The following is a 23,219-nucleotide window of genomic DNA, read 5'->3' as shown; positions in this document are numbered from 1 at the left end:
TTACACAAATTTACACCTTTTTTCCTGACAATTTATAATCGCATGCAAAACCTTCAAATATTGGGACCATACACCGTATGCATATTACCATTTGTTTTGTTTTTAAAGATTGATCAGAAACGGAACAATGTAAAAAACAAAACAGGTTTAACAAGTCTCAATTCACATCCGGTACGAGTTGCAAAATAGAATCATTCACTTTTTTTCGGAAGAAGTTCCGCCTTGTTTCCGTACATGTTCCGGGGAAATTTTTATTAGCAACTGCTTGACTCACCAATACTGATGACTTCATTGCGGGAAGATTGCGGGGAAGTTGCTCAGAATCCTGCAACGTACACTAGATATAATGTCTGCAACTTGTCCGGAACTCATCCCCGATATGAATTGAGATGGCCCTTGTCAATCACTGCTAATACTTTTTTTTTGTCTTCAAGACATGTCTTTTAGATTTTTTGTGGGGGGGGGGGGGTGTGAACCTGAAAAATGATTCCGACATCATTTCAAAATTTTTTACAGACATTTTTAACTTTCTTTTTTGACAGAAAAGGTACATTGTGCTTGACATTTGTGTGGCCTGTCAAATTTTTTTTTTAATTTGACAAATTAAATTTCACGAGTGAGTCAAAACTATCATACAACTTCGCACACATCCTCCTGTAAAAAAACCCACATTATGTTACTCAATTGTAAATAATGCATTTTTTGTCTGCCACCCCACAATTTACAAACTCCAATGTCGAAACCTTGAACGTTAGCTTCCAGACTTCTCTTGTCCATCAAACATCTGAATTTTCAAAAAAAAATAAACAGATCCCACAATTCATTTCTTTTTTTTTACACCACATCATCTGAGCAAGCAAAATTGACATTTTTAAACAGAATCGCCAGGGGCGGACACTGTGTAGCGCCCTCTATAAAATCAAGCCAATCACTGGCAGGCAAAACTGGGACCTAGCTCAACGTCTTCGCTTGGCGTCCCGTCGCCTGTTGTCACTGCGCGCGGTCTCGTTGCGCTTCCTCTTACGACTCAATGTCTCCTCCTCCAGCTCCTCATTCCAGTCTCTTCGTTTGTCCGCTGCGGTCAAATTAATTCATCAGAGTTAGACACTGGCTCACACACACAAAATTGAATGTATAAGATTTGAAGGTTTCCATGGCAACGTCAGCAATAAGATTAAAGTTTGCTGTTGCATCGTGTGGCATGAAATCTCTTTTGTGAGTTGAGTGGTTCCGAAAAAAAGAGTTGGATATGTACCCATGTTATATTACCTCTGTTTACTTTTGTGACTGGGGTTAATAGAACAGGATATATAGCAATTATATCACACCTGTTCAATTTTGTGAGCAGGAGTTATAAAACTGTGTATGTCCAAGACTCAAAGTAAATATAAACATATATGCCTGTGAGAATACAACACTGAAATGTCTTGAAATTTCAGATTAAAATGCCGATGCAATTCTACAAAATAAGATGATTATTGAAAAAAAACAGGGCTTGTAATGTATATTATAAATTTGGGGGTAAGGTATTAAAGTGTAAAAAAGAAATAAACTTTTGAACAAGGGCAATATTTAAATTTGATCAAGGGCAATATTTAAATTTGATAAAAGGGCAATATTTAAATTTGAACAAGGGCAATATTTAAATTTGAACAAAGGAAATATTTATAGGTAGTGGTAGCAGGAAAAATATAAAATAACTACTGAGAGATGATTGTTAAAGGTGAAGATACAGGTGAAGGAACAAACTATATCATTTAGGGCAATATCACAATATATGGACCAGGAAACATAACCATAGAGAGGAAAATATTGCCCAGGGAATATAGTAACAGAATGGAAAGGGTAATATACAACAAAGAATGAAATATTTATCTATTTACCTGTTGCTGCTTCCTTCTCCAACTCATCCCAATCTTTCCCACTTTCCTCGCTGCTACCAAGATCCTCTTCTGCAACAAGAACCAACAAATCGTAGAATAATGGTTATTCTTTTCCCCGATAATAAACTATTCACTCTTGTGTCTGATAAACTGACTAAACTGTCCAGTCAGCGTTCTCTCCAGTATTTCAATTCTAGCCCACTCAGGGGGGGGGGGGGGGGGGGGGGAGGGGAACACGACTTTCGAAGAACTTGTCAGGGCGGATGGAGTCAAAATGGTTATTTTCCATGTATCTCATAGTTTTTCTAGAGTGGGGCACCATTTTCTTCAGTATGGGGAAATTCTAAATTGTTCTGGTCAGTGTGTGTGTGTGTTGGGGGGGGGGGGGGTGTTGCGGTGTTGGCACAGCTGAGTCCAGCAGTGAGATTGGGGGAAAATGAAATATCCACAAAATAATTGGCAGAATGTTTGAGGGTCGCTGAGGGCTCCAGAACGACATATGGTCTATGGTATATGTTTGTATTTGCCTAACAATTCTTTCATTTTTTAAATAACTTTTACAGGTACAAACACATTTATAGTAACAATGCAGAAATTCCACATTTCAAAAAGGGATTCTTTAATAACTCCTGAAATCTGAAAACAAAATGGTGAAGGGAATCTGGAAAAATCCTGACAAGTTTCACCCCTGTGGGTCTAGTACCTGAATAATAACTGCCCTCTGATTCAGAGTCTTCTGAGTAATCGTCGCTGTCGGAGTCGTTGCTGTCAACCTCCTCCTCCGAGCCCGATGGCTGATAGGCGTCCTCTTCTGATTCATCATCGTCATCCTCGCCTCCCTGTCATGGCAACAGTATCATGGCAACAGTGTCATGGCAACAGTATCATGGCAACAGTGTCATGGCAACAGTATCATGGCAACAGTATCATGGCAACAGATTGAGAAAGTAAAAAATAACTTGTCGAAAGTGTCGTGCATATGCACGCATGGCAACAGTGTCATTGCAAAAGTGTCATGGCAACGGTGTCATGGCAACGGTGTCATGGCAAAAGTGTCATGGCAAAAGTGCCACGGCAAAAGTGTCATGGCAAAAGTGCCACGGCAAAAGTGTCATGGCAAAAGTGCCATGGCATAAGTGCCATGGCAACAGTGTCATGGCAAGAGTTTCCCACATTGCACAGTGTAACATCAACAGTTTGAAACCCACCAAAATTCCAAGTATTATACACATGTTGTGTAAAATAGAACAGTATAATTTCCTACTGTGACAATGATATAAAAAACGCTTAGGCAAAATGGCTCCATTGTGGCAACAGATTGACATACATCACTATCTGGCTCCAGGAAATTCCAGCCACCGTTCTCAAAGAATCCATCCGGGTCGTCCAGAATGGTCTTCATGATCTTGCTCCAGTTCAGGGACTGGACTCCTTCTGTGTACTTGATGTCGCACGAACTGAAAAGTTAAAAGTTTAATGAGTCAGCCAAGCTAGTCATAAGATGAAATTGTTTTCTTATGGATATCTGCACTAGTAAGCAGGAGGTCGTGGGTTCGAGTCCCATCCGAGTAGCTTGTGAATTTTTTCTCACAATCACTCGGACAACAGTGAGTATACAGTTTTATAAAATATGCCAGTGAATGGCAAAAACCAACACTGAATTTACAGTGAGCCAAATTAAACATTTAAAAAAACTAAATACATACCAATTCTGTTCAAATGAACACTAATCTTAAAGTAATAAATTTGTTGGGTGAAACTACAGTCTTACTTGAGCCAGTCTTTGACGTTATCCAGGAGATTCATGGGCACGGCGTTCACCATGGCCGTCTTGCGTGTGTAGTCCTTGAAGATGAAGACCATGTCAAAGTTCTTGATGTGGAACTGCACACGCTCAAAGTGGACCAGCTGGACTTCCTCCAATGAGATGACAAATGGGGGCTGAGGACAAAAGAGAACAAGAAAGACGTGTGTGTTTGAGGTCACCAAAAACTTGTAAGCAGCGTGAGACCACTAGCAACAGAATTGGAATAACAGCTACGCAATTCAACATCAACAGCAGAAGTACCAGATTAATGAGCAACAGTAGCAGCAGTAATAATAACGAGAAGGATAAATTAGTACTTTATAGCACACAAATCCTAGAAACTAGATCAAGGAGCTATAGAAAAGATGGAACATAGAGTCAGTACGGTTAAGCTCTGGGCAATTTCTTGAATGTCAAGCAGTATTTTGGTTGAAAATACAGTAAGGTTTATGAAAATGTATGTGCAAGAGATACAAAGGGAGACTTTTGAGACATTCTTGGCAGCAAACACAACGCTCCTTTTCAATAGTTAACATCATGTTTAAGTTAAAGTGAGAAGGCTCAATATGACGCAAAAAATGGACAAAGGACCGGTGTGTCTGCTGCAACCTCCGCCTCACAAGTCTTGCATTATAAGAAACTGTAAGCCCCATTAGGCTAACAGAAACTTGTAGATTATCCTGTCAAAGTCAAATTGAAAGTTTGGTTGGGAAGTGTTATCTCTGGAAATATTGGTGTTGGAAGAGTAAGTTTATGAATATTAAAATCCCAAGAATGAACCGTAGTCCCAGAAATGAAAAGCCCCTCAGGAGGTTTGTTAGAAAGTTAAAGCAGTTAAAAACAACTAAATGTTACCCATCATAACACAAGATATGATGAAAGTCCTCCCGCTAATAAACATCAACCCCCAAGGACTGCCAGCTTACCCATTCAGTGACAGTGACAAGGCAGCTACTGGTTGGCAGGAGCTGCACCGTGCTGCGGTGAGGGACGCCGGGGAATCCCAGATCACGGAACGGCACCTCAAACTCTATATCTCCCTTGGTGATGCTTTCTACCTTCTCGATGAAGCTCTTGAAGGCTGCCTTCAGCTTGTGGCGCAACTCACGCTCAGCCTGAAGGAGAATCGACAGAAACAAACCATTCATTGCACGGCGACTTGAATTGGATTTTGGGTGCAAGTTTGCCTTAGCGCTGTCGTTTACGAAGGCATTAAAGGGTCCATACGATAAATTTTTCTTGGGAACATATCTTGTGCAGCTTTCTACTCCTCTTAAATGTATGAAAAGTATTCAAAATGCACTTTCCTGGACACTGAAACAATTTCAATGCTTTTCTGGACAACTGAGGGCGCTGTTGCCGTGATGTCATTTCAGGAAGACACTGTTCAGTTTGTGGGTTTTCTACTGAAATGTGAACCCAAAATATGCTCCTTGAAAACATTTGTGAGAAAAGTTTGCTCACTGGCTTACTGCCATGCACTGACACAACAACGAATCACCAAAGAAAAGAAAATAGCTGTAAGCTGTAACATTGAGGTTTCTACCTGAAATGACATCACAATTTTTATCACGAATGTGGACATTTTCATCAGCATAAAAACCAAAAAAGGCATCAAACACCCTTGAAAATGGCAAAATGAAAATTGAAAATAAAGTTAAATGGAAGACAAAGGTGCAGTTTCAAGGATTGCATTAAAATCATTACATCACATGGGCCCTTTAACCATTGAGGATCACGATACCCAAAACCCTGCCACACGCAACACAGAACTGGGGTCAATGTCTGTTGGACCTTGCTACATTTAGCTATCAACACCTGTGCATAAACGACCCATTCTGAGACACAGGAGTGATGCTGCGTCTGAAACAGACAACAGCGTCCATTTTGAACACGGCCATAGCATCAATTTCTGCAGAAGTCTGGTAACCTATTCCCAATGAAACTTTGTAGTTGTAGTCTGATGGTAAGAGGTCAAAGTTCAAGTCTTGGGTTACCTGTTCGCTGGCGATGTCGTCCCTGTCGTGGATGTTGTGATGTTTCAGCAGATCTGTGGTGATTTCTCCCACTTCGGTGTAAAACTGGATGTCCACGTGTCTCTTGTTGGAAAAGAGGATGGCATTCTGAAGAAGGAAAATAAAAACATGCGTGAATTTTTCAATCAATATTTGATTAAGGGAATCAATGTGTGCTTGGGAGGTTTTAAACACTCTGTTTAAGACTGATTGGAGTAAATACCTTTTTTGGTCAAAAATAATCCAAAAAAATGTTGTCAAAAGTCAAAAAGTCTTAAATCTCAAACAATTTCATTCAACAATACTACTTCATGTTTTACAAAACACCCCTCGAGCTAAATAATGGAGTGTCCAGCTCGCGAGTAAGTCGTAAACAACTCCTTGTATGGAAATTGGCGTGTGCACACTATGTCGCGCAGAATGCAGCTGTTGCGGTGCATTGTGAATTGGTGAATTTGCGTTGGTATTTATGAATTATATTTTATATTGAAGTGTGGCCTCTTTAAGGTAGGAATTGTACAGTAAACTGTGCCGCAAAAGATTGAAAGATTGTTCTGTACAACTGGGAGGACACAATATGAGGAAATTCCAAGCTTTACCAGACTTTTCAGTTTTTAATTTTTAATGGCATAAGTGTGAAGTGAAAAAAAAAGAGGAAATCAGCTGATCCAAGGAAAAGAAGCATGCCCGGTTTTAGTGACTTCTGTTAAAGCTGAACGGGGGACGTAGTGGTGCGTTATAGCGGCATCTCGTATAACTTCTAAGACGTCTTTTCTTACCTTGAGGTGAAAGTGAAGAACGATAACCATTTCTCCATCACAAGGCTGGAAGATGGCGTGCTTGATGTTGTTGTACAAGATGTCCACTTTGTCGCCGCGCACAGACGTATACCTGAAACCTGCAGAAAAATGATAACGAAAAGTATTTCTCAAATTGAAGGGCTAGCATTTCTTTGAAAGTTACATCTCAAAAATAAAAGAAACTTGAATCAAGAACATATGACTGGGTTGTATTTTACCGTTCATGTGTGCTTCTAGGGAGCCTTGTATTCTCTTCTGGACGATGTTTGGCCTGATGTACAGATCCTTGAGTTTAGGGTTGCCTCGTACGGGATTGATGACCAATTTGTCTTGTTTCACAATGCCCTGCGAGAAGAAAACATTAAAAAACAACAACAAAAAGTTAGGCACAATGCAAGATGTTTACAATCCATGATCGGTCTGCGATGTGGAAAAATGTAGTTGTATGTAACAAAATGGATATAAGGGGAGTCAGGCTGGCGTAGCGATACTTTCCTCGCCTTCCACCGCTGTGACCCGGGTTCGATTCCCAACTGGGCCAACATGTGGATTGGGTTTTCAGTCCCTGCCTAATTCTGCGGGTTTCCCCAGAATATTCTTCTTGGGTTTTCCTCCCACCTGTAAAGCTGTAATTTCTTCTCATTGTGTTCTCTCTACAGGTTTCTTCAGGCTTGTGAGCTACAGTGCCTGTGGCTCTTTTGAGGAATCCTTGGTTTCATTACCAGAAGTAATAGTAATAATCAGACTAACTCTTTGTTTTTCTTTAAAAACATTTTGCATAATCCGTGGGAAAGTGTGCGATGCGCCAAAACTAAAATTATACAACATGCAATGTGAACAGTTATATGTACTGATACTGCATAATGCAATTTTGGGCATTCAGGCAATGCACATTTCTATTTTCATGCATACAGGTTGTAGCAGCGAGAGTACATTTTTTTCACAGGAGAATGTAACTTATTGGTTTCATCCGTTATCAACTAACTCAGTGCTGTCTGGGGGCTAGTAAGAATCCGCTCCATTCACAAGTACCCCCTCACCGGCAAAGAAAGTACAGTTGGGGGTGACCGACCGACGCCATCTTGCCTGACTGCACTTTTGCCACGACGCGCGGCCGTACCACTGCGTGTACATAATACAAATCCCCTGGTGTACGTGCGTCACACACAAGGAACGATGCGCGTCAACCAGCTAAATGTCCCACCCATGGGACGTCGTTGCTAGGTAAAAGGGCGCCCTCTTTCGTTGGCGCACGGAGCCCATACTATCTTTACTTTTCACTCTCAACCTATCTCAGGGTAGACTTGACCCATCTTCCACACACCTCTTTCTCTCGTTCCTCGGCCTCCCGAGTCTTGAATTTCTTCTGGACGTCTTTGATGAGTCTGAAGGCAAGGTTGAGATTGCTGGAAGGAGTGGAGGACTCACCTGCTCCCTTGGTGTTGGAACTCCGATATGTCCTTGCGGAAAAAAATAAATGTATTTTACCCAATAAACTCCCTCAGTGAAAACCTGTAGTGAGTAACCCTATGGGTCAAAATCTATCAGGTTACAATTTTGAACAGGTCTGTAAACTGGCCTCATAATTGGTACAATTGACAGGTTAAAATGGCTGCAACACAAGCTGTACCGGTATTAATGGTCAAACTATCTATCAAACCACTTCAACAGGCTTTGGCAGTTATACGGTGTAACCGATAGGGGTTTCTGGTAGTTGGTGACCAGCCTGTACAAAAGCTACTGAGAGAGGTAGGGGTTAGGTTTTTGACGGTTTGCGATAGTTGTAAGTATAGGAGGGTTAATCCGCAAAGAGTCTTACGATTTATATCTCATACTGCACGAAATGATCTTGTATTTTTGTGGTAATTTAAATTTGTGGAAGAATGTTTGAGTCTTCTCAAACGTCTTAATTTTTTAAGTGATATGTTTGCTTTATATTTTTCCCCCCTACTGAAGTCCCTCTATTTGTTTATACATGCACCTGAACTTTTTATTTCGTTTTTTTTGTGTGTTCATTTGTAGCGCTCTGTTTTAGTAACGTTATTTTACCGAGAGACTGTTGATTTGTTTTTGTAGCTGTTTTTTTCTTTTTATCTTTTTGCTTTCTATTTGTGTTAAGTGCATATCATTTCTAGCCTTTGATTTTGTAAAATTCATATTATTAGTTTATTTTAATGCAGGGCCCTAATGAAAGCCAGCTTTTTGCTGTTTGGGTTTACCCTGGATAAATAAAGGTATAAATAAATAAATGTGAAGCGACTAACGCTAACAGAGAAGTGTGGCTTTAGGTACCTCTGGTTCTTCACAGAACAACATTTCTTACCTCTTTGAATCTTTTGCTCCAAAACAATTATTAATTCCATTAAGAGGTTAAAATACTTTGAAAGGCAATCTTACAGTTCTTTCAGGTATGTGGCTTCAGGGTTGGAGAACATGTTGCCATCGGTCTTGCCCAGAGCGGCTCCAGGATGGAAGAAGTTGATTCTCAGGTACGTGTAGTCGCCCTCAACGCTCTGGCTGATGTTCTGTAAACCAAGAAAAAAAGTATCAAAGTTGGCAAAACGTTACTCCAATCATATCGTCAAAATGTTCAACATATTTCTTTATGTCGGAAACAGAGTGATTTTAAAAGTCATAATTCTGTCTTGTTTCCCTTACATTTTACCTAGGAATCAAAACAACTTTCACAATTTTGTTATATATGCTCTTTTTACGACAAAATTGGTCTTGCACCCTGACTCACCTTGATGGTAGATATATGGAATGGTGTGGCGTGTCCAAAGACTGGCAGGATCACTGTCTCGTACTTCTTGTCCACATACAGACGTAACCGCTGCACGTCAGGGTCTCGGGGCATCTGGGATACGTGCTTGTAAGACGCGTTGGACTTTCTGGTTCTGTAGACAGAGAAACCATTGATTAAAAAAAAAGGCTCAGAAATATAGTTTTTCTGGACAATGTATTTCAGCATTTAAGAACTCGCCTGATCCATATATAAAAACAAATGTTTCCAAACTTTGTATATATTTTCATATTTATTCCGCTGTGTCAATGTGTTGTGTTTATTAGAGACGAGGCTTTGCCTCACTTTACATATCCTGCAGCAGAATTCCATCATACAAAGGTGACTATCACATTAACAACATATTTAGAGAAGGCTATCAACTGACTTGGTCTTGCCGGATTCTTCCTTCACTTGTTTTAACCTATCCAGAGCTTCTCGGTTCATCTCTTCTCTCAACTCTCGCTGTCGCTCCTTTCTCTTCTCTTCCGCTGTCATGTCCGTCTGGAAAAAAAAGAAGCCGGTTAACTTCAAGTGCAATTTCTTTAAGAATGCACTGATAGAATTCTGACAGAAAATTAAATCTACAAACAAGCTATTTCATGTGTCTCCGGTTCAAATCCTGTTATTTCAGATAAGTTACGAGGACTCACCCTGAGTTTGCTGTCCAGGACAGCCCGCCTCATCCCTCTACCCAGCAGTTCCTCTTGCTTCTGTTTAGCGTCTTCGTCTTCTTCATCGTCATCATCATCATCGCCCTAGCAACAAGAGGTGCAATAGGAAAACACTAAGTGATCTTTTTTTATACGAGGCTATTGTCAAATATTTCATAGTGCAGTTGGTAGGTGCCTACCTAGTTGATTATAGTGCATGTGTCCATAAGCAAGCTACTTTACAGCAACTAGCACATGACAGGAATATTCACACTGTTGTAGATCACGGAAACTGCATAACTCACATCCACTGGGTTTTACTCTCTACCAGTGAGTTCTGAAATGTTTCTGGAATAATTAGCTCAATTGCACACCTTACAATCATACACCTACCATGTCTACGCAGAGAAATCAATAAAACATCAGACAACTAGTCTGTCCATTCTACTGGGAGAAAGTTTACCTTGAGGAAGATACCAATGTGCTTCATTCTCTTCTTCATTGGTGTCAGGAGTGCGGCCGGCCCTTCCTGTTAACGAAAACAAAACCAACCAGGATGAAATATTTAGATCTCCGAGTACATTTGCTGTCATCATAACAATGTGATGTTAGGTCAGGGGGGTCAACATCATTTGATGGAGATTTAGCACAGAAATCTAGTACGCACTACAAACATTAGTTTTGAAAAATAAATACCAGCCAAATTTCATTGTGAATAATACTGCATGCGAGTTGTTCTCACATGCAGTGAATACGCAGTGAGTACGCAATTCCTTTCATTACTGTCGTGAGTATTCAAAACAGCGCCCTCTAGATTCCCCGTTCAGAGCCCAACCTACCTCCTGTACAAGCACAGTGTCACCGATGAACAGCGCATAGTTCTTGCCGCCGGTGTCTTTAGCCTCGCTGTTTTGGAGGTTGGAGAAGCCCACGTTGATGTTGAAGATCATTCCCTTCCGGGCCACGGCTTCCGACTTGCTGTTGATCAGCATGCTGCCCTCGCGAAACTCTATCCCCATCAGAAACCTGGCATTTGGGAAAAAAAAGAAGACACAAAAGTTGGCTTTAAAATGATGAATCCAAGTTCATTCAGGATTGAGGGAAAAAAAAGGACAACTATTTTGGTGTGGTGTGATGATTTCTCTGGCAATATTTCAAATAAGAGACTACTAGAGATTTATCGACTTCAAACCAATGTAGTAACTCACATTTTAAATTCATTGTTAACACAAGTCAGCTTCTTTTTTGTAAATCTTTGCTGATAGGGGGACAATGAAACCGGTGCTTAAACTTTCTGTTTGCGTTTTTTGACGATTGCTAACTCTTTTTTCTTTCTTTCTCTGTTTTTTTCCTGAGTAATTAACTTACCCAACATTCTTAGTCATTTTCGGAAGGAGATCTGGTTTCTCCTTTTTCACCAATGCAACGACACTGTTGTAAACATCCGACACTTTTTTACCTGTAGATAACAAGATCAAAGAACATGCATTCATGAACATTTCCATTTCATCATTCCATGGGATTGCTCTGGAATATCCTCCTGGGGTTTTCCTCACACCTCCAAAACTAAAAAGTATCTTTTCTGTTTCCTCTTTCTTAAAGATTGTCTTAGGCTTTAGAACTATACTGCGTGGTGCAAAAAGAAGGAACCCATTTTTGACAGGAATTTTAACCTACTTTAACTTATTTGAACTGGTTTTTTTTTTTTATAATGTAGTGAAGCATAGCTCTTCAACCATACATGGTGAAAACGTCTTTAAAAAATTGCAAGAATAGTGTTATTATGACTAATTAAATTCAAGTCCCCAATATCACTGTTGTCCACGTGTAAGTCTAGTGTAGTGTTTTTGTCTTCAAATCAAGCTCCAGAGATCAGGCAAGCACAAGAATAAAGCCGTCTGTTTAACTACCATATTTCAGAGACAAAATATGCATTTGCAATCATTTTTTAGGCACTTATGTTCCAAGATAAATATTTTAACACCATTAAATTGAATTTTTGAAATATGCTCAACAAGTAGGTGAAAATGCTGTCACAAGTGGGTTTCCTTCTTTTTGCACCACCTGTAGTGCCCGTACACTCTTGAGAAATCTTTTTGGTTTTATTACCAGAGAGAAAGTCAAAGCACTTGCAAATTAATATAGTAAACAAATACAAAGATGTGAGAATCTTTCTCACCGTTTCTCAACTTGCTGATGACTTCTTCCTCGACGCTGAGCAGGAAGTTGTAGTTCTCCTGTTGTTCTTTCGTGGGATCCACCATGAGGGTGCGAACCACATTGGAGCAGTAGGACTTGTAGCGCACTCCGAGGGAGCACGTGATGGAGCCAAAATGGAGCTTGTTCTCATCACTGTCATAAAAGGTAAAAAGCTCTTATTATTCCAACTTTGTTAACATTTTTACAAGAGACTTTCAACATTTCTTCTTGCAGGAGATCAGTAATCAAAGTACCCTTAAGTACACTGCGGTTCACTCTTCAAACTCCTCAAAACCACCCGTAATTAAAATCCTTTAATCCTCCTGCTCTTTACACAGTCACAGACAGTCAAAATTCACTTCCACTTCCCCTGCTATACTTTTAACAAAGGCTAGTTACCAGCAGTCAGATCATATGTCAAGCAAGCACTGTGACTAGTCAAACTGGGTCAACAGACAAAGCAGGCAAGTTGTGGTCACAGCTGTTTTATCACTCACCCGGAGTCAAAGCATAGCTGTATCAAATACTTAAACAGTCCCAGCCAGTCAAACCTACTTTATGTAGGCTGGGAATTCTTAACTTATGAAAACAGTCACTTGTTTGATTTTGAGTGAAACGTGAGTTTGCACAGGAGTGTTAATGAAAAGAATCCCAACAATTGCCACAGAAAATAGCAATTAAAAATTTTATCACGATCTAAAACAAAATTGGTTTCATTAAAGAAAAAGACGAAGTCAACGTGTGTTAGTCTCAACTTTGAATAATTTCATAAGACAGTATGAAAAATCAATGACTTCGTTTCGTACATTTGTGTTAGTGATAATGATGTTTATTATAAGTAAATTTCATGCCCAAACCTCATTTTAATTGGTTGCGGGATACACAATCAATCCAAAAGCTGCAAATAATTTTTTTGAAAAAAAGACAATCAATACATAAAAAATTTGCTAAGTACAGAAAATATCTGCTTAGCGAATATGGGTTACCAGCCAAAATGCCATACTTTGTATATTGCTTGTAACTGGTTTTCTGCCGATTCTAATTAAGCAACACTTTCTACTTAGCAGATTCATGAAACTGAGACGAGTCATTTACCTGACGACGCTGAACTTGAGATTGTAGTTGCCCCCGCTCTGTATGATGGGCGGGTAGCAGACTTCTACCAGCGAGGGGTCCGTGTTGCCTAGGATCTTCTTGTCTTCCAAGGCGGCTTCTATGCTGTCGGCGAGCTTATTATGTCGCACTTTCTGTTGGGGGGAAACAAATAGTCCAATACTCCCATCAGATGATGATCTCAATATGTCATTTGGTACACACTGCTTGCACGTTACTCAGTTGATGTTACTATCTGCTGAGCTTCATTTTCTGAATAACATAAAAGGTCCACAAAATCTGTCCAAGCTTCCCTTCTAAAATGGCCCCTTGGTAAATCTGAACATAGCCTCAACATCTCACAAATTACTTGGCTATGGCTGGCAATAACACACGGCTCTATGGGAAGTGGCCGCAGCCGCTTCCATAGGCACATGTGTAATCTCCAGCCGTAGGCAAGTAATGTGGACACGGGCTAAGATAAGCCAGCGTGTTGTTGGCCTAATGACCTATGTGGGGTCAACTTGGCGGATCAGAGCAGTTGACCAATCGAGCCAATAGACTCCGTTCACGTACAGTAGGACGAAACTCCAGTGGGAAGGACACAACGCTTCTGCAGACTGATTTGCGCAAAGTTTGCACGTATTAATTTGATCCTGTGTGGACGAACCCACGGCATCAATGCGTGAGCGTCAGGCGCAGTTTGTAATGCATTCAAATGTCTCTCCTAGTGGTCTCCCCCCAACTCTCCCTTCCTAATTGTTGAGGGGGTACTTGTACATGGAGTCCATTAGACAATGAGGGCAGCATCATCGAGGCACACAGCAACCAATCAGAGATCACTGACGTTGGTGCCTGCCCTCATACACGTATGATGGGGAGTCAGGTTGGCGTAGCCGTACTTTCCTCGCCTTCCACTGATGTGATCCGGGTTAGAATCCTGCCTGGGCCAATATGTGGATTGGGTTTTCAGTCCCTGCCTGTTTCTGTGAGTTTTCCCTGGAATATTCTGGGGTTTTCCTCCCACCTTGAAAATTGTAATTTCTTCTCACTGTCTTCTCTCCACAGGTTTCTTCAGGCTTGCGAGCTGCAGTGCCTAGGGTGCTTCTGAGGAATCCTTGGTTTCATCAATTACCAGAAATGATTCATAATAATAATAATAATAATTAATAAGAATAATAAGAGGTCAGGTATCCATTTTAGTGCTCAGTTATTCTCATCACCAACCTTGTCCGCATCAACGATCTCCATGATGTCCTCTTTGACTTTCTTATTGAAGACGTCACACGTGATCTGAGCTGCCCGCTTCATCAAGGAAATCTCCTTCTCCTCCTTGACGGCCATCAGCTGGGCAATGGAGCTGCTGATATCAACCTGAGATCACGACAAATATCAATAAATATCGATATAATTTGCATCTTAAAACTAACATGGCATTGTAGAATCAAGAGGGTAAGTCAACGGAGGGTAGGAGACAATTTTTCATACCTGTGTCACACCAGTACCACTCAGCGCTTGCCTCCAGCTGTCCATAAAGTCACCAGGAAACTTGTCCTTTGTAAATGTACCCACGCGCTTGCCCTGGACCACAAAGACAAAATGTTGCCATTTAATACTCTATCCACATCAAGGTTTGTTTGAACTCATAAAGTTCAAATGGAGATGCTTCACTTGATAAAAAGAAAATCTCATGTACAAAAACGGGAGAAAAATAGTATTTGATCGGAATTCAGGTTTGATCACAATTCAACATGTATCAACGCTTAATCGACTTTTTTGGAATCTGTCTCTAAAACGATTTAACTCATGTAAAATTCAAATAAGGAATTAATTGTTCTGAAATTTCAAATTTCCTTTAATTTTTTTTTAAGCTAATGTTGTTTTTATACAGATTGTTCCAAAATATTTTTTATCTGATTAACAGATAATATGTTGGTCATGAGCATGACTCCCCAAAAACTGGCCGAACCTTTGAACGATTAAGAACAGTTAGCGATAGTGCAGGAAAAAATTTAAGTGCTCTATGTATCAACAAAGAGCAGCAAAAATCTTCTTTTTTTATATCTGTTTTAGGATCCTTCATGAGTGCAGTCATGTGACAAGTCATGTGACAAATCATGTGACTACTGACCTCTCTGCTGCCTTTGATGGCTTCAGTCAGCTTCTCAAAGTTGGCCTGGTTCCCATCGCTCTTGTCCCTGGTCAGCAGTGTAATGACCGGTACTCCGTTCTGGTTCTCCTTCTCCGAGTCGGCAACCTGTCGCAAGAAGTCCACTTTCTTCTTGCTGGCCAGGAAGATGATCTTGTTCTCGCACAGGACCGTAACTGTGTCTGTCAACTCGTAGCCGAACAACCAGGTCTAATATTAAAAAAAAATAAGAAATCAGTCGGAAATTAAATTCCTACATTAAGGCTGGTTCATTATTAGCAGGGATAAGATTTTACTTTGATACCGCCACTGCAAATGGTGAGGAACAACAAAATGACCAACACTCTTTGATCCTAACAATTTAAATACAACCTATTAGTTGAAGATTTATGTAAAGGTAGAGTTCATCATTTGTAATTTGTGCATTTTGCTCGTTTGAAGCAAAAAAAAGTGCTCAATATCTGAAGGATGCTAAACAACTAACCTGATGAAGTTTCAGCTCAGCTTCAGCTGTATATTTCGAGAAAAACAACATTCTAGGATCTCGATTTCAAATCAAAAGTTGCTGAATCATGTTTTGAATTGGGCCTGTATTCAGCGCCCGAGACGCGTTCTCACTGAGCCGATTGCAGCTACGCGATGTCGCGCATTGATCCCACGAATTATAGCAACCACGCGCGCGTGTGCGTCGTGTCAACGCTTGCGCGCGCTTTCGCCGAATAAAAAAACGAACTACAAATGTAAATTTCCAACGGTGCTTCTTAAGACGCATCGTTGGAAAGGCCTTCTTTCGTTGATTTCTTCAAAATGACAGCTTGCCAGAAGGAATAATTTCACAGGGAGTTTAGTTCCCTTAACCCTTACTCTCTGAGGGTAGTTTACTGCATGTCAGTTGGTTATGCCAATGCCCTCCAGCTGCAGTTAATTGGAGGATAAACTATCTTGACTGTGAAGGCTCCAATTGGCAGGAGTTGGAGGCCCTGGAGGGTGCCTGATACTGACCAGCTGGGGGCACTCACTTTGTTATCAGAGGACTCTCATTGTTCTCTGTGGCATGTATTGGAGTGCCTGTCCAGTTACCCTTGAAATGACATGGCAGATATTGGAGGGCCATGCAAAAAACATAGGAGATTTTCTTGAGGCACATATCGGCATGCGTAGGAGGGTCTAGTAGGGTAAGGGTTAATTAATATCTTTCAACCAAGTATGTTTTTCAACAATAATTACGCCAGTTACTTTTTGGATAGTGCAAATGATGGACTCTGGCTTTAAGCCACACAAACCACACAATGAAGTCCATACCTGGACATCACTTGACACCCTGTGCACAAACCTTATGAGGCTGGTCTCAAAAATGGCTGATACATGTAAGTCATTGCAGGGAAAAATTAGTGATGTCCACATGTAGAATTCTTTCCCAACCCCCAACCCCCCCCAAAAATGTTTCAAATGTGTACACTGTGAATGACCTTTCATTGTGTACAGACAGTGGAAGACATCTAACAGACACTTTTCTGGCCTACACAGGATCTTCATATGATAAGCCATGTTTAAATAAGTCTACACATGAATGTACTTTTTTTTTTTAGATGTTTCCATTCCTGGTGTTGAAAATGATGGGAGAATAAAAGTAAAATATTTCATCAAAGCAAGTATGAATGCTGTAAATCGGCAAAACTCAAACACATTTTGAATCCAAATTTGGCTGCAATTATTTTGTGATGTCATGGAAGTCATGCTTCTCACCTGTAGTGCCGTAGACTTAGCATACACCACATCCTCATCTAGACCCACTGCTGTGCAGATGGCGTCGACATTGCTGAGGCCATTATTATCTGAAGAATTCTGTGGATAAAACATCAATAACAATGAAATAATGCAAATTAATGACGTAATGTTCAATATTGAATACAAGAACAAATACAAGTCCAAATATTACTCAGTAAACAATAAATAAAAACTGTAAAACACTGTTCAATGATTTCGTAGTAAGCTCAGCTGACACAGTCAACTTAATAAAATCAACAACAAAAATTGAAATAGCAGGAATAAGCACTTTCCCGATATTATGCGCCATCTTGTTCACGGGGCAAAAAGAACTTGCCCTGCTAGACAGGAGCGCATATATTGGAATGAACGCGTGATGACTTAGGAGCGCAAAAGATTTTGATTGACAACGTATGCTGCATATAAACATGATGAATTGAGAGTGCTTATTGAAAAGCATCCTAAGCAACGTCAATATCAGAATTTTCAATAATCGATATATCGGAAATCCAATAGAGAATATTCGATTTATCAATAATCCTGTGTAAAAGTTAAAGACCATAAAGATGACATTTTGATTAAAAAAAAGAAGAAAAAAAAGAAACAATCTTAAGTCCCAAGTTGCCACCAAGTTTTATTTCATTATACAGCAAACGTTAAACACAAAAAAACACAAACGGGAGATTTATTTTGACAGTAATCTGACGCATTTTCGATTATTTCGATATCATTCCTCAATATCGAACATTTCAATATTTCGATATGATTACAAAATTGCTATTGGCATTTTGGCAATATCGATATCAAAATAATATAGAATAATCAAGTAATATCGATATATCGACAGTGCTTAAAGCATCCTGTTAAAAAGTTGAATCTTTTTGTTTAAAAATCCCTTAAGGCCATTTAATTATTGCTATACATAATTTAGATGTCAAATGATGTCCAGGGAGAAAGGAATGGATATAAACAAAGAGCTGCATACTAAATTCACAATAAAAGTTTTGTAACAAAATACATGTTTGTGTAACTTCCTCAAACTCTATAGCAGAAAATAAGAAAAGAACTAAGATTGACATGATTGAGTGTAGCTAGGATGATCCTTAGCGTTATGTTTATGCATAACGCTAGGAAACTCACAATAGCAAAACTGGCAATTTTTTTTCAGATACGAAAAGGTTTATAATATATTCAATATTGAAGTATTATACTAATACAGTATGAAGTATAGACCTATAATGCACCAAATGATGAAAAGATGAATAGTAAAATACTGACAACTCACGTTTTTACAGATAATTTTTGGAGGTCTGTTTTTGTCAACTCACACTGAAGCACACTCAAAATGACTGTCGAGTGTAAACACATGTCACAGGTCAATGCAAGGTACTTTGCATTAAGTAGCACGCATTGTTTACCAGCGCTAAGCAATGGTCGGGTGCGTTTCCTCCACCATTATTTTCCATGTTGAATATGTATACCAGACAACTGTTACATGTTAATATGAGAGAGATAAGTATCATAACACACAGCATGGGACCACAATAAATATATCAGCATATGACATAAAACAGTCGTATACAATCTGGATGTAATGTGGGGTTGGGGACACGATCCAAATCTCTTGAAGTGACCGCATGGTGGCGATGTTTAAGCCAGGAAGAAAATGTGTATGCATGAGGCAATGAAAAGACAGTCGTGTTTGTTGACATGTTGGTAACAAAGGTGTCCTCAGTTTCAGCCAAAATATACGTAAGAAGTGAACATCTCTGGTTTTATTTATCATTCAAGTACTGGACAAAGTTTAGCAACTATTATTATCCAGGTTCTAAGACAGTTCTCTCCGTTTTGAGGAATATATTGCAAATAACATGGTTCTGAAAGAGATGTGCAATAGCTAGATTGAGTGAGGATTGTAATTTGTAAATAACTGTTACAAAACTTACTAAAGTTGCTGTAAAACTCACTAACTTGATAACATAAATAAATAAATACATAAATAATAAAATAAAATAAAAGGGCAAACAAATTGATTGTTTAAACAATATATATTACATAAAATTTCAAAATCACACAATCACATTTTAATTTTAAAACATGGACAAATGAAATGATGGATTTTTTCACTTACGTTCTATTGCAGAAAACAATTTGAGGAAACCAATATTATGTAAAGGTGTATGGTATGATTAATAAGTACAAAGTATATGCACAAAAATGATACATGTTATGTTGCTAGCTGATCATGTAAATGCACATGTAATTGCATGGCAAATGTACATGTACATGTATAATGTACATGTACATGTCATGCAAATCGTATTGCGTACAAAGCAATTGAAATGAAGGTTAAAATCGGTAACTCACATTCCATGCGTCGTACAGCACTTTCATTCGCCTGAAAAAGGCATCTTTGTCCACCGAGATTGCCGACATCTTGCTTTAACCGACGTGATGACGTGATGAGACGAACAAGAAATTCGTAGGCCAAAAACCACGACAAAAAGGTGTCGTGCCTCCAAGCAAAAGTGTAAATGCGTGAACGAATATGGCGGGAGATAAAATTTGCGGGAGATGTCAACAGCGCCCTCCAGTGGCAAGGCCGTTCTGAAGAAAACAACAATAAGCAAACCCGCACTAGCACTGCACTGGTACTCCTAGAACTATGAGGCTCCACGTAGTGGAGCCTCATAGGTTCAGAAGCCCGCAAAATTGTTGTCAGCACAAAACACTAATTAAGTACAAAAACGTCCATCCCAAGCAGGCCGTTTTCCACAGAACCGCTGCACAGTTTGCCCCTAAACTCCATACAATACCTCATGACATACTCACGTTATGTGCACCCAACAAACATTGGTGGATTCTGTCTGTTTTTCGGCAAAAATGATGAAAAATATGCCCTTTCCGCACTGAGCCAACCTAACACTTGAAACGAGCACGCGTGCAGAATGATCGCAGTTATTTTCGGTTCGATCGCTCGGAGCGCGCCGCGGGGGGTACGTACTTGCACTTGTACGCATGTGCATACTATCGTTCCGCTCCTACACCATACCCCCCGCGGCGCGCTCCGAGCGATCGAACCGAAAATAACTGCGATCATTCTGCACGCGTGCTCGTTTCAAGTGTTAGGTTGGCTCAGTGCAGAAAGGGCATATTTTTCATCATTTTTGCCGAAAAACAGACAGAATCCACCGATGTTTGTTGGGTGCACATAACGTGAGTATGTCATGAGGTATTGTATGGAGTTTAGGGGCAAACTGTGCAGCGGTTCTGTGGAAAACGGCCTGCTTGGGATGGACGTTTTTGTACTTAATTAGTGTTTTGTGCTGACAACAATTTTGCGGGCTTCTGAACCTATGAGGCTCCACTACGTGGAGCCTCATAGTTCTAGGAGTACTGCACTGGGACGTAGAACTCGCTCTTTTTTCATCATAAATTGTCCCTTTCTGTGTACATTTTCCTCCTCAAAATGTCTAGGGACACTCAGTTCATCCTCAGACATTTAGGGGAACTTGAGCAGCTTGCTGAAGAGGTTCTAGCAGATAAAGAACAGGTGTTAATTAATAATTTGTTACATTTTCATTTGTTTAACTTTTGTTGCTTGCTTGTGTTGAGCGCAAAACTGTGGATAATTTTGGAGGGGGCGGGGCGGGGGGGGGGGGGGAGGAACTTTGATACAGGAGAAATCATGGAGGAAGGAATTAAAATGTGCTAGTTGGGTCCATCCATCATAAGTCTATCACAGGTCCAGTGATTATGCAGATACTGGTCACTCTTTCATTGTTATTTGGTCCTTAATGTGGCTATCGTTACAGCAGCGGTAACGCAACTTTCCACTGCTATCGTGTAGTTCCTGACGTAAAAGTATTCAACGTCAGCTGTTGGAACCAGACTATCAACCAAATGGTTCTCGGTGTTTATTTCCCCTTTTTTTTAAAATCCTCCCAAACCACTGATTTCAAAGAAGAAAATAAAATCTACTTAAAAATATAAAGAACAGTTTGATTAAAAACCTGAAACTGAAGAAATCTACTCAAAACAAATTCCAAAGATGAGTAACACAGCAGGGGTTCGAACCAGGGTCCCCCGCACATTGAGCTAACGTCTGTACCAATGGAGCGACCGAAGTGCTCTGGTTGGATGGGCAGTTGTAAATCTGATATATGTTTGCATTGTGTTTTTTACAATGCCGTAACGATATTATTTGAAAATTGCGTTACTGCTGTCGTAACAATATCCACTTTGTTATTTTTATTACAGTTCATTTTCACTTCTTTTTTATTTTGCAGATTGTTGATTTGGATCGGACACGCAACGGCAATCGTGAAGGTCTGCGGTCCCTCATCAGGCAAAACCGACAAAGTAAACCTGGGCAATGTAAGCCACTGAAACTCCCATTTGCATTCCTATTGCCTATTTTTAGCAATTTTCCTGAGATCTCAATGTTTACAAGGAATGAAGGAATACACAGTTTGTCTTTTGCAATATATTTCTCTTATGTCTAGTTGTGTTGTGTTTGTAACTGTGTTTTGAGTCTCAGTCTCACAGTACGTAACATGGCATATTTGAATTGTGGCTCAAAGTGAATTTTCTCCTTTCTTTTTTTCCCTGTTTTGTGCATATTTTTATCTGCTTTAATAATCTACAACTTCCAGTCTGAGTATGCGTTCTTGTGTATTTTTTTTGGGGGGGGGCTAAATTTATCATTAATCAAACATACTTTTCCTATTGAATATCTTATGATTATATTTTTTTTATTCCTTTCATGTATTTTAGCCAAGTCATGGGTTTGTTTTGGTGACATGTTCATCAAGCTTCCTGGGCCTACTGCTCAAGCAATGATAGAACAAGGTAAAGGAATGAGTCCACATGGTTATATCCCCTCCCCCCCCCCCTCCACCTTCCAATCCCCGCCTCTTCAGTCCAACCATCCCCCACATTTGTTTTCTTCAAAAGTGTCAATCTTTGGACACACTTGTCGATGTCTGAAGAGCATTGCAATTCTGCTAGTATTTGTGCTTGCAGAAGTTTACAAATGTTGGTATCAAGGTTCAAATAGTTGTCAAGGTATCCTTGTCCCTAGGCAGGACATTTTACAGCAATTACTTCTCTCTGCTCTAGATCAAGATTGAGGATGCATTATGTTTTGATTTTTTACTGTTAATGCTTTTGTAATTTGATAAACAGTGTCTAGAAATTGCAGTTGTTTTGTTAATAACCAGCGGAATTCAAATTTTCTTTCTTCAACAGATCAGGAGAAATTGACTGAAGAAATTGACCGACTTCATAAGGAGCTCAAACCCAAGGTGGCAAAGCTTAGAGACATGGAAGGTGAGATGCCTTTAACTGTGGCATGATCATAATTGTCAGTTTGCGATTACTAGAGCAAGTTGGCATTAAAACTACCGTGGCACTGAAAAAGCTGGTGATGGTACTTTGTATTTCCTTTTTGTTAAACAGGTCAGAAGGAAGCTAAAGGGTTTGATCTGACGGCACTGTCCAGCGATGAAATGAAAGCAGTCGGGAGGTGACAAAGTGCGACAGCCACCACTACCCGATTAGACGAAAATATCTGGAACTTAAAAACAATTGTGCTGCTTCGAAGTGCTATTCCTTGGACTCAATGAACTGTTCTGGTTTTGGCTTTGTGCACAAGTACCCCCTCAACGGCAAGAAAGGGAGAGTTGGGGGAGACCACTGGGAGAGACATTGGCTTCTGGCAGTACTAATCCCATCATTCGAACACATTGCCGATGTTGCCTGATGCTCACGCGAAGACGCCTATGGCTTTGTGCACATTCGGAATAAAACGAGTCGTGCTTACTTAAAGCTATACACATGCAAACCAGTACACGCATGCGATGTGTCCCGTCCAGTCAGCTCTCAACAGTGGCCAAAAAGCGCCCTCTCTGTTCGCGCACGGAGCCCCACCCACGGAGCCCCACCCACTTTTGCATATTGGCAACACCACCTGCATCTCAGGTGCCAACATCAGTGGGTAGGCTTCTCACTTCGAATAGTTTTACATTGGGAAGGCTTTCTAGACCATATAGCCTAGAGGGTTATAGTGTG

At 40.1% G+C, this 23,219-nt stretch overlaps 2 protein-coding genes across 2 annotated transcripts; one reads left to right on the top strand and one right to left on the bottom strand.

Annotated features, from left to right (window-relative positions):
- Positions 1–874: 874 nt before the first annotated feature.
- Positions 875–19,734, bottom strand: LOC119737515 (FACT complex subunit SPT16-like). The gene is made up of 24 exons (XM_038211935.1): positions 19,515–19,734; positions 17,127–17,225; positions 15,363–15,590; positions 14,720–14,812; positions 14,459–14,605; positions 13,235–13,386; positions 12,120–12,292; positions 11,309–11,399; positions 10,780–10,966; positions 10,404–10,469; positions 9,941–10,045; positions 9,676–9,791; positions 9,249–9,402; positions 8,903–9,030; positions 7,830–7,965; positions 6,724–6,850; positions 6,485–6,603; positions 5,688–5,813; positions 4,617–4,805; positions 3,655–3,824; positions 3,211–3,340; positions 2,587–2,722; positions 1,884–1,952; positions 875–1,075 (listed from the first exon to the last, which is right to left on the bottom strand). Exons 1-24 carry the CDS (start codon positions 19,581–19,583, stop codon positions 957–959), a joined length of 3,129 nt encoding a protein of 1,042 aa, XP_038067863.1. The 5' UTR covers positions 19,584–19,734; the 3' UTR covers positions 875–956.
- An 806-nt stretch (positions 19,735–20,540) lies between these two features.
- Positions 20,541–23,076, top strand: LOC119737514 (p53 and DNA damage-regulated protein 1-like). The gene is made up of 5 exons (XM_038211934.1): positions 20,541–20,700; positions 21,437–21,524; positions 21,924–21,998; positions 22,398–22,478; positions 22,608–23,076. The coding sequence occupies exons 1-5, from the start codon at positions 20,617–20,619 to the stop codon at positions 22,676–22,678; spliced, it is 399 nt and encodes a 132-aa protein (XP_038067862.1). The 5' UTR covers positions 20,541–20,616; the 3' UTR covers positions 22,679–23,076.
- Positions 23,077–23,219: the final 143 nt, after the last annotated feature.

Source organism: Patiria miniata, unplaced genomic scaffold (genome assembly GCF_015706575.1).
Source record: "Patiria miniata isolate m_02_andy unplaced genomic scaffold, ASM1570657v1 HiC_scaffold_3, whole genome shotgun sequence".
NCBI lineage: Eukaryota > Metazoa > Echinodermata > Asteroidea > Valvatida > Asterinidae > Patiria > Patiria miniata.
This window is presented reverse-complemented; position numbering and strand designations above follow the sequence as displayed.

What these genes read in the sequence shown, in the direction of transcription:
- LOC119737514 (XM_038211934.1), top strand. Translation starts at nt 20,617, where the DNA reads ATGTCTAGGGACACTCAGTTCATCCTCAGACATTTAGGGGAACTTGAG. An exon ending in ACAAAGTAAACCTGGGCAAT is followed by an intron (nt 21,525 to 21,923) that starts GTAAGCCACTGA and finishes CATGTATTTTAG; the next exon opens with CCAAGTCATGGGTTTGTTTT. An exon ending in TCAAGCAATGATAGAACAAG is followed by an intron (nt 21,999 to 22,397) that starts GTAAAGGAATGA and finishes TTTCTTCAACAG; the next exon opens with ATCAGGAGAAATTGACTGAA.
- LOC119737515 (XM_038211935.1), bottom strand. Translation starts at nt 19,583, where the DNA reads ATGTCGGCAATCTCGGTGGACAAAGATGCCTTTTTCAGGCGAATGAAA. An exon ending in ACACTGTGCTTGTACAGGAG is followed by an intron (nt 10,470 to 10,779) that starts GTAGGTTGGGCT and finishes TTTCGTTAACAG; the next exon opens with GAAGGGCCGGCCGCACTCCT. An exon ending in TTGTCACTGTCACTGAATGG is followed by an intron (nt 3,825 to 4,616) that starts GTAAGCTGGCAG and finishes TTTTGTCCTCAG; the next exon opens with CCCCCATTTGTCATCTCATT.